At 32.7% G+C, this 11669-nt stretch overlaps 2 protein-coding genes across 2 annotated transcripts in view; one reads left to right on the top strand and one right to left on the bottom strand.

Annotated features, from left to right (window-relative positions):
* LOC106116705 (UDP-glucuronosyltransferase 1-7C-like) overlaps nt 1-2552 on the top strand; it is a 7715-nt gene extending 5163 nt beyond the window's left edge. Inside the window, exons 5-9 of the mRNA XM_013310642.1 lie at nt 506-700; nt 928-1150; nt 1295-1514; nt 1591-1810; nt 2249-2552. Of these exons, the coding sequence (XP_013166096.1) occupies nt 506-700; nt 928-1150; nt 1295-1514; nt 1591-1810; nt 2249-2519 (1129 nt within the window). The 3' untranslated portion in view covers nt 2520-2552. The remainder of the gene's footprint in view (nt 1-505; nt 701-927; nt 1151-1294; nt 1515-1590; nt 1811-2248) is intronic.
* Nucleotides 2553-3451: 899 nt separating this feature from the next.
* Nucleotides 3452-11413, bottom strand: LOC106116706 (UDP-glucuronosyltransferase 2B1-like). The gene is made up of 8 exons (XM_013310643.1): nt 10930-11413; nt 9674-9764; nt 8142-8334; nt 5627-5824; nt 5129-5348; nt 4507-4726; nt 4044-4263; nt 3452-3772 (listed from the first exon to the last, which is right to left on the bottom strand). The coding sequence occupies exons 1-8, from the start codon at nt 11077-11079 to the stop codon at nt 3502-3504; spliced, it is 1563 nt and encodes a 520-aa protein (XP_013166097.1). The 5' UTR covers nt 11080-11413; the 3' UTR covers nt 3452-3501.
* Between the last annotated feature and the right edge of the window lie 256 nt (nt 11414-11669).

Below are 11669 nucleotides of genomic sequence, written 5' to 3'. Positions count from 1 at the left end.
ATTCTCGTTGTCTCCGAACAGTGGCCGATGACCTCTAAACTCATCATAATTGTCTTCAATTGGACTTTAAAACGTTTTTTATAATTTTTTCGAAATCTTATAATTTTTATTGATATTGATATGTCACCTGTCACATGTCACCATTGTCAACTGTCATATTAATATAATATATATAATAAAATATAAATACAAAAGCTATATACATATATATATATATATATATATATATATATATATATATATATATATATATATATATATATATATATATAGCTTAAATATCCCGTCTAAAATTAATATACTAAGAAATGTAAATAATGTAAAAAATAAAAATAATATACTAACGGATGAACTTAGATTTGACAGAGTTAATGTTGTTAATAAAAAAAACTATTCTTGGATTACTGGTGACCACTAGTTTGCAAAGAAGTAGAAGTAAAGTTGGTGATTTCTATATCCCGCTGTCAACTCTCAGAATCGAAATTAATGATATATAATTTTTCAGAATCGCACCCCTTTTCAAATGTCCGCTTATTTGGTTTGGATCAACAGAAGCTCATTGGCAAGTTTTACAAATAATGGATGAAATTCCTAATCCTGCTTACAATGTTGATATTTTTTCGATAAGCCGATCTCCTCTTACGTTTTGGGAGAGGACCATGGAATTATGGATGATCGTTAAAAAATCACTGATGATGAAGTACGTACAAAACATTATGAATGTCTCATTTATGGGAAACCATGTAAATAAGCTATTTTTTGACATCTCAATTTGCTAAATACTGGGAGCTCTTCAGCTGCTCTAAATTTGCATATGCCTCTAAGCGTTTTTTTGTATGCCTTTCTTACATGTTATAAAATATGTTAAATATTACAGTAATAACCTATATTTGGCTCAAATTAAAACAATTCCCTTGTCATTTACAGCTTAGTAGTGGTCCCATTCGAAAGGTCATTATACAATAGCGTCTTTCCATCAATTGCCTCAAAGAGGGGAGTCACAGTACCTTCATATGACGAAGCTATTTACAATGGATCACTTTTATTCCTAAACTCACATCCATCAATTGGTACACCGTTTAAATTACCACAAAATGCTAAATATATTGCTGGTTACCATATAAACAAAGATGTGAGTCCATTACCAAAGGTGAGTCTTTTAAATTTTAATAAACATTACTATAAAATCAGCTAAAATGTTTCAAATAAATGAAAGACTTTTCACAATTATGGCACGAACTTATAATTTTTTTTATAGATTTATAGGTATAGTATGGTTTTATTTTGATTTTAGAATCTGCAAATTTTAATGGATAATGCAAAAGACGGTGTAATTTACTTCAGCATGGGATCTAATTTGCTAAGTTCTGATATGTCTGAAACAATGAGAGATTCTTTGCTTAAAATTTTTGGCGAACTCAAACAGACTATCATATGGAAGTTCGAATCAGATTTGCCAAATGTTCCCTCGAATGTTCATCTTGTTAAATGGGCACCTCAAGCAAGTATTCTTTGTAAGGGTTCTTGAATTTCTAATAACATTAATAAGTTTATGTTATTCCTGAATTATTCAAAGAAATATACTTTCAGCACATCCTAATCTGAAGTTGTTCATTACACATGGTGGACAACTGTCGACCACGGAGGCTATCCACTTTGGTGTACCGGTTGTGGGGATTCCTGTAATGGCTGATCAACATGTTAATATGAGATCAGTTGAAATCAAAGGCTTCGGACTTGTAGTCACACTTGCTGAAGATATGGCTCCTAGAGTTAAAATCGCTATTGAAGAAATATTAGAAAACCCATCGTAAGTTACTCTTGGTTTCTTTTACTCCATTCTTAAATATCTTTGATTATTAATGTCCATATTACTATTACAAGAAGGAAAGATTAGTATTTTTGTTTGTAACAATTAAAATCCTTTGAAATTAGAAAATTACATAATCGCTGATGATGACTGATTTATTATTAGATTTTTATACATCTACGCAGATTAAGGTCCTGGGCAAAAGCTAGATTTAAAAAATTAAAGAGATGCCTAACAGCCTTATAGTAATAGAATTCATTATGTGTGATTGCTTTTTGTTTCTTGTAGAGGCTAATTATCGTTCTTTAATATGAGACTTATAAAGGCTTATTTTGGTGAACATAGCTACAACATAGAAATATTTTTAGTTACTTCTATAGTTCTTGTACTATCACTATGTGAACTCTTGTAGCTCAGATTGATTGTTTTTTTTTTCAGTTACATGCAAAAAGCCAAAGAGGTATCAGGCATGTTCCATGACCGAATTCTTCCTCCGGGAAAGGAATTGGTCCATTGGGTGGAATACGTAGTCCGTACGCGAGGTGCCAGTCATCTTCGTTCACCAGCACTCGGTGTGCCTCTGTATCAAAAGTTATATCTGGATTTTATCATTGTACTGATTACAATATTGTACTTATTGGTTAAAATTATTAATGTGCTTAGAAGAAAGTATTCAGCTTCCAAACCTAAAAAAATTAAAAAGAATTAGTTACAAATAAATATTATTCATGTTATTATAGTATTCATTGCTTTGGAAACAATTTTATTTAATGTTATGCACACAAAACATTTCTGCATAAAACTAAAATTATTATTATTAAGATTCTTAAAGCACAGATCATTAATGGCATCCTCAGAGTACTGCTATTCTGTTTTATCACAATCAGTCCTTCCTGTCTTTTTGTCGTCCCTGTCCTTATGAAATTTACCAACGTTTAATGGATAAACTTAACTTGTGTATTGTGTTATTAATTTCTTACTTCATAATTTAATTTTATTACACTGCGATACTGGTTGTCCTTCCATATCGTACTGGTCATCGAACTACGACCACATCACATAATACTTTATAACTGATTTACTCCGCTATCTTGCAAATCGCTACAACTTTTTTCACAATTATCCGGACAAACAGGTTGCGAGCGACTGGCTTTGGTAAACAAATAAAAATGTAGGCAACACACGCTGTGTACGAACCTTTAGGACAGTCTTTCCCAAAGTGGGCGATAACGCCCCCTTGTGGGCGCTGCAGTTTCGTTTAGAATTCTCCGTTAATGTACATATATAGGTCACAATCCTTAATTAATTTAATTTGAAGTTATAGTGGTTTTTTAATATTTCAAAATATGGGGGCGCTAAAAAAATATTTATTCTCAAAGTGGGCAGTAGACAAAATAAGTTTGGGAACCACTGCTTTAGGACATTGGATTGCGTAAATCGCTAAGCAACTGAACTCGTCGTGTTTCAGATTTATATTGCCTTATGATAAAAATATAAGACAAATACCAACCCGTCACTTTTTATAGAATTCAAAAAATGTCATTAAAATAAATAAACTCAAGTAAGTATAATATTACGGATACTAAATTGGATAGGGAACTTACATTTACAATTGTCAAGTTCAAGAAATTAAACGAAATATTGAGTTTTCTAACTCTATAATTGTTACAACAATCAAATAACTTATAAAATCAACTTCGCTTTTTACTAACATTTATATTGAGTTTCTTATAACCTATTAATCGTTTGATAACAATAGAAAATATAACAATAATGATTATTATTAGAAAAATAAGATCGAGGTACAACTTTTGGTACCAAGGAACCAGAAGTGCTGGAGAACGAAGATGTGGGGCGCCTTTGGTTTTTATAACATGTTGCACCCAACGAGTAATTTCTGCCCCCGGTGATGTGGTCCGGTCGTGGTATATGTAGTTAAGTTCATTGATACGATCACCGTAACTGAAATAAGAAATGTATTTTCTTTTATTTCTTCTTTCTTGATTTCTTATTTCACGTGTGCAAAGAAGTACGAAAAAAATCTACTTAATAGACAATTACAGTTGTTGTTTAAAGTGTTAAATACTGATTAACTTTTTTATATCATTGAAGACTTCTTATAGGCTTACTTAAGTTATTTTAGACGTTATAGATAAATATTATAAAAACAGTAAAATAGCATAAAAATGAAATAAACAACTCTACGTCTTGCTCCACTAACTTATCAACTTACCTCGAGTTTCCGAGGATTTCTTCAATTGCAAGTTTCAAGTTTTTGGGAGTGTCGTAATTTAAATCGACTCTCTTGCCTATTCCCTTAGCAGCCGCCCTGTTTATATTAATAAACTGGTCAGCAAACATTGGTATACCAATTATAGGAACTCTGTGGTGCAACGCCTCAGTCGTTGATAGGAGACCACCATGGGTGATAAAAAGCACGCAGTTTGGATGAGCTGGTAAAGAGAAAACACAAAAGATAACAATGGAAACATTGCCTTGGTCTTTGGATTTACGGTATGGACTTCTTACTAATATTATAAATGCGAATGTTTAGATGGATGGATAGATGATTGTTTGAAGGTATCTCCGGAACGGCTGAACGGATCTCCCTGAAATTTGGCGTAGATGTAGAACATCTGGATGAACACGACGATGATGGCGACAGCTAGTAATAACATAATTGTAATGTAACCTACCCAAAATACTCTGCTGCGGAGCCCAGTCTAACATAAAAATATTATTTGGCTTGTCAGGTAGCAATCCTTCGAATTTCCAAATAACTTTTTGTTTTAATTGACCAAATATTTTTGCCAGTCCTGATTTTATTGCCTCGGGCATTTTGCTGCTTTGAAGCATGGAGCCCATGCTAAAGAATATAAATCCATGTTTAGCTTCATCCAATATCTTTTTTAAATCCTTTAAGAAAAATAAACGTTATTCATTTATCTTATTATTATAATTAATATTTTAAATGGGCATGTTTAGATGAATTTTTGTTTGAAGGTATCTCCAGAATTGGCAACGGAACTCGATGTAATTTTTCATGGATGTAGAGCATAGTCTGGAAGAACACATAGGCTACTAATTTTGTATTTTCCTATTCCGCGCGAACAGAGTCGTGGACAACTAGTTTTAAAATAATTATCACACTGGGCCTACTATGATCGATGGATTATCTCGCACTTACATACAGGTAAGCATAATTCTATCCTTTTGCGTTACTTCTCATATGCTATTTCTCATTCCTATCCGGTATATCTACTAGTTATGCTTATGTGTATATTGCATACTATTTTGGTTCATATTTTATTCACTTACCTTAGATAATGGTTCGATGTTACCGTCAATATGATATCCGCCTATTTCTATGAAATTACGCGGAAGCGGAATGCCATCAGAAGTTGATATATGTGAGTTTCCGAACATGAGAGACGCGTTGTATTTCATCTCATCTAGAGTAGGGAGGATCCGCCCTCTTCTAACCACAGCTGATTTAAATGCTTTATCGTAAGAATTAACATTCCGATCATTCACCCACCTGGAAAAAAATTTGATGTCGAATCACGTGGATATGGATTTCTAAGTAAACATATAAGGATTTAACCATTATTTAAAATCGAATTTCTAAATTTTTGGTTTCTAAGATTTTTTTTAAAATATACAGGTTTTGTAAATTTACTTATATTTCTTGTACCATACCAACTAAGCTCTAGGCTTGTGCTAGGATATGGTTTATAGATTGAGATACTCCCAGACAGTGTCCTGCGATTGTGTTTTTAATATATTTCAATATTATGAAGCGTTTATATTACTTACCAAGTATAAATCTTCCAATCCAAAAGCGTCACTAATTCTTGAACTCGCGACCACAATGTAAATGGAGGAATTGTGTTGGACTTGATATGATCTGCGGTGTAAGCTGGATTCGGTATTCCATCTATCAGCGACAATGCCATATTATGAGGGCTTACAGATAAAAAGAACATCAGTGGACAGTTGAAGACAGCAGAAAACCTGTAATTATATTATCATCATCAGCTCAATACTCGTATACGTCCCCAACGAGGGGCTTGGCGCCTACCCTAAGCTAGCTACTAGCTAAGCGTGATAAAGCCATAGTCAACCACGCTGGCCCAGTGCGGGTTGGTTGACTTCACACATATCTTTGAATTTCTTCTTAGATATGTGCAGGTTGCATCACGATATTTTCCTTCGCAGTAGGAGCGTCGGATAAATGTACATATGTGAATTGGAAAACGAAAAACATATTGGTATTTGGCGGGATTCGAACCCAGAACTGGCAGATTGCATCTCCAGTGCTGAGTCACCGACGCTCGAGGATTCAATGGAAATTATATATTTTGGAAAGTGTTAGTTATTATAAAGATGATACAAATATGACTTAATAAGTTTGTTACAATTTCTCACTTCCAATGAATTTTATAATACTTTAGATGTAGATATGCATGTAATTTTTGCAATGTAGCCAATGCCACTGTGATAGTTAAATCGTTAATCGGACGATCACCTTTGTTTATCTTATGTTTATTACAGTGCTTTATTGACGTTGTTTATCTTTTCTTATAAACAGGAAGCCTCGTGAAGTATCGTTGAGGTCATAATATATGGTTTTATCTTTAACGATTGCAGATATAAATCGTAAAAGGTCTCCCTTGACTTCTTGACTTTTGTTTCCATATTCTTGTTCAGTGTTATTATAATCACAGGTTTTCACTATACGAATTACACGAAAATGTTTTGTTTTTTTCTGTTAATTCCTGTTATTTTTATTATCCTACTGATAACAAAACTGTAAAGAGGGTAATGTATTGTGCACATGTGCAAGTGAGTTTGTATGTAAATTCCTTTGGCTTAAACAACTAAACCGATTTTGACGAGTGTGGTTTTATTCGATTCGTCTACTTTTCCGAATTGACTTTTACTATATCTTACTAAATTTATTTTTATTTTAAAACATTAGCAGATTTTTGTTAATTTACTTATATTTCTTGTACCATTCCATATAAGTTTGCTTGTGCTAGGATATGGTTTACGAGAATAGTCGAATGGTGGGATTTCAACCTCCGACCTCGTGATCGGAAATCCGTACCCTTAACCATTAGGCTATTGACGCTTATATATTCGAAGTAGATGCATAAGTTTAAAGCTATTTAATAATGAAGTTCCTAAGGAAGTTTTCCACCTTAACAAGAATAATTCTGTGTACCCTTAACCATTAGGCTATTGACGCTTTAAATTCAATTTTACAACAATAAATATTTTAATTTGCTTTACTTTATATACCTTAAGTAGTTATAGCAGTTTCTAATTACATAGCAGTATGTAATAACATATATTAGCAAGAGTTTAGATTATAATTAATTGTGCGCTTAGCTATATAGTTTTATTGAAAATTATTTTTTATGTTTTTTTTATATCAAAAGATCCCAAACGAGCAATCGGCCACCCGAAATCGCTGAAATAGCGAAGTGGCCGCTGCCCATAGACACACGCAATCGCATATGCATTGCCTACTTTTAATCGACGGAGGAGAGGATGCACAGAAAGAAAATATTTTCCCTTCCCATGCATCCTCTCATCCGGAAAGTCCACTTCCACTTCCCATCCTTTCCTTCTAAGAAAAAGGGTGGGAAAGGAAAGAGGACTAAATTAGGCCTCCGGGACGCACACTCATCAGACGAAACGCGGAATTGCTTCCACTTCACGCCTGTCTTCTTTGTGGTCGTGGTATTTCACCGGGCAAGCCGGGCCGATTCGTGCGAAGATGTTAAAGCGGGCTCTACCACTGTGATGAATGATTAGAACCTATTGTACACAAAATACAATCTACTTTTGAAATTGCATAATAATAACGGTAGTCTTGCAGTTTAGAATTGAAGTATTTAAGTACTTACTACAGACTGACAAAAAAATCTTTGTGAAAATTTAAAAATAATTTAATAATTTTTAACCAGTCATCATTCTTGTTAACCATTGCACGTCTCATCACGTTGTACTGTAATTCTATTCTTGTCTTTGTTTATTTACTATAATAGTTGACTATTTTTCTAATTACAAGGAAGTTTCCATCAGAATATGTGAAGGTCAAAACTCAAGGACAGAAACAGTTGGATTAAAACTTTTTGCTTAACATATTTTTTTGAGTTCGGTACCTCGAAAGGAAAATAAACGGAACCTTTATAGGATCAATTTGTTGTCCGTCTGTCTGTCAAGACAATTTTTTCTTAGGAACACGTCAAGATATCAAACTGGAATTTATTTTCTGAGATAGATTAACTGTTTAGACGGTGGAAAACCTTTTATGACTTACCCAGAATATAATTCACTATACATCCATTCTGCGATTACTGCATCAAACTTTTCTGTAGGATCTTGAATTAGATTTTGTACATTTTCATGTTGTATTGTTGCGTTAGCAATATTAAACATCATTGTAAACAACGTCGGCATATCCTTCATATCAACTTCTTTCCTCATTAACTTTTGAATGTCGAGTACTTCTTCTGCAATTATAAAGAATAAAAACCGTTAATTGTGATATACGTTAACGGTTAAAATTAATTAGATAATTATCATAATCTTCATTATTAACATTTGTTACAAGTTCACTGCTTCAAAACATCTTTATCTTCGCTTAACGATTTTGATTTGATTAGTAATTATTCTAAACAACTTTGAATCCCCGTTATTTCAAAACCATTTATTCAACCTAAATTTTCTTCTAACTTAAAGTTTCTGACTCTATTAGAATTTTATGCTGAGTCTCAGCTTTAATGCAATAAAATAAGTCTGACGACCACGTGATGTCATTACTTAGTCTTAGTTAAATTGTACAATGATAAAATAAACCAGTTTCTTTGCAAAGCAACATATGTAACAATGTATCCAATTAATCTGTTTAATTGCAGTAGATCAAATGGTGAAGTGCAATCGCTATGGTAAATATATTTTTATAGTTTTTTAGGATATTCTTTACCTTAAGGATTGTTAGTGATGTAACATATAATTCGGAATAATCCAATAAAATCTACTTGCATTTGCCATACAGATGAATAGAGGTATCTTAATTCTTCCTAAAGTTGTAAATGCGTAGATTTGGATGGATGTATGTACATAACATGTCCAAAACATATTAATGGATCTAAATAAAATTTTAGACTAACAGATTGCAGTCTGAAATAGTGTATATACCGCTATTTAAAAAAAAAACGGAACCCATATAGGATCACTTTGTTGTATCCGTCTGTCTGTTAAGACCAATTTTCTCAGGAACGCGTGAAGGTATAACGCTGTTTTTTTTTAATTCCACGCAGTTGAAGTGCTGAGAACCAGTCAGTATTAAAACATGGTAAAACAGAGATATATTAACAATTAGCTTTTATTACAGCATATGATTAAATCGTTGGCAGGTGTGAAAATGTTAACATCAGATAAGTAACGGATATTGTCATTTTCCTTATCCACAAGTAGAAATAAATCATTGCAAGAAATAATTAAGACAGTGGTATTAAGTGGACCAATTCCATCGTGGTATGGATTGGGGTTATTTAAATTTTTACTTCGTCTTATTTTTTTAACCCTTATCTTATTAATAAATTCAATAATTCATCATCAGCTCACTATACGTCCCCACTGAAGGGTTCGGATCCTACCCTAAGTTAGGGGTGACTAGGCCGTAGTCAACCACACTGGTCAAGTGCTGGTTGGTTGACTTCACACATCTTTTTGAATTTCTTCGCAGATATGTGCAGGTTGCATTATGTTTTCCTTCACCATAAGAACGTCGTATAAATGTTCCTATGTCAATTGAAAATCGATAAAAATACCAAATACAATAGTTACCAGGCGCAAAACAGTTTTTATTCGATTCAACGTTTATTTGCCGCAATGCAGGATTGACATCTTTCATTGGAATCGGAGTTATATACGTCACCTGGAATAACAGTAGAATAAATTATTATTATCAAGAGCAATAAAAATTAAATATATAAATAAAAAATCTAACATTACTTCAAAGGTTTCTTCTTGTTTTAAAACATCGTAAAAACGATGCTACAAAAACATCTCTTATTTTTATGGAAAAATTTATTTTATATCATTTACATTCAAGGCACAACTGGTTTATAAGAAGAAAAAACAAAAAGATAAATGTTTTGCTTGTTTTAAGTTTATTAAAATACGTAAATTACAGTCTGTGTCCTCGATGGCTCCTTACTAGTGCTATTAATAGAAAATAATCGTAAGGAGTTAAAATTATCGTAAAGCAATTGTCATTATGAGTAACCAGTGTAAATACACAAACATTTACACATTGTATTTCTTAACAGACATAAACAATAGATATACATTGTTTGGAATATTATATACGTTTTGTTTGCATATCAGCTGGTCGTCCTCGCGATGTCATTTATTGACTTTGTTGTTTTGATATTTATGATGAGCTAGCTATCGCCCGCGAGACCTTAATAAATAGCATATGTGTTCTGCAAGAGTATTAACCTAAATTTCACCAAGATCTGTTGAACTGTTCTGGATATGCCTTCTAACAAACATCCATCCAAACTTGAGCATTTATAATATTAGTAAGACTAGCTATCGCCTACGACTTCGACTGTCTGGAATTAAAATGTATAAACTTACAACTTACAAAATTGTTTGCTATGTCTTTTCAGATAAGAACATATTAAGTAATTTTTCTAGATCATAATGGAGCAAATTTCTCATGCAAGCACCAGGACATGTTATACATGTTAATACCTCAATAAAGAAACTTTGATTAAAAAAAAATGGTTCGTGGAAATGATCTATTTTTTTTAAATGAAATGGTATCGACATCTACCAGGTGATATTTCGGCGGATGGATGGATGTTTGCTAGAATGTGTCTCCAGAACGACTGCAAGCCTCTTGAAATTTGGTATAGACGTAACATAGCATGGACGAACACGTAGGCTACTAATTAAGTTGAATTTATTCTGAAAGGACACTATATTGTTGTAAATAAATGAGGCCGATATCGCGGGCGATAGCTTATAAACAAATAATCATTCCCAATATGATAAATCATTCTTAAATCATTTCATTTATTATTCCCACTTACCTTATGTCCTGCATTTAATAAATGTCTCACGAACGCATGCCCTAGGATAGAATGACTTTTTCCAGGAATGGGAAATACAACCAACAAATTATTAGCTTCGCTATAATTCAACAAACATATTGTTGTAATCAAAATTAGCATCAACCGCATTGTTAATCACTTGGTCTTTTAATTAAAGGAATAAAATAGTTTGAAAGAAATTTAAAAAGCACACAGCGCTGTTTTACGACTCGATTGGAACGAGTCTTACACGAGAATAAACGTTCACTTAGTTGTAAATAAAGTCGAAGAATAATACTATGTTATGACAGTTACACAAGTGCATATTGAGACAGAAAAGTAGAACAGTACAATACTGTTTTAATAGTAAGCGTGCGTTCGTAAATAACACTACTACACTGTCTCTTGATTTGCCTGCGATGTTCTGCTATCGTGTGAAGCTAGCATTTAGCTTAAAGTGCTTCAATACTTATGCTATAGGATTCTAATTTTTTACTATAATATGTACCTTTTAATGCACAAAATATATTAATTTCGTCTAAATAAATACTCTAAAGTCTGTACTCAATATTGTATGTCAATGTAGTCATGCCTTTGTGATTGTAAAGTCCGACAAATGCATGTTCATGATAGGTATATCAAGGGATTAGAAATTGATGTAAATAAAAACTCAACATTTATTTATTAGTGTTTATTTGTACGCGACTGATTATACGACTGACAATAATGTAATGTTTGTC

Source organism: Papilio xuthus, unplaced genomic scaffold, assembly GCF_000836235.2.
Source record: "Papilio xuthus unplaced genomic scaffold, Pxut_1.1 DF827714.1, whole genome shotgun sequence".
Lineage (NCBI taxonomy): Eukaryota > Metazoa > Arthropoda > Insecta > Lepidoptera > Papilionidae > Papilio > Papilio xuthus.
The sequence above is the reverse complement of the archived record's forward strand: the minus strand, read 5'-3'. Positions and strand labels throughout refer to the sequence as shown.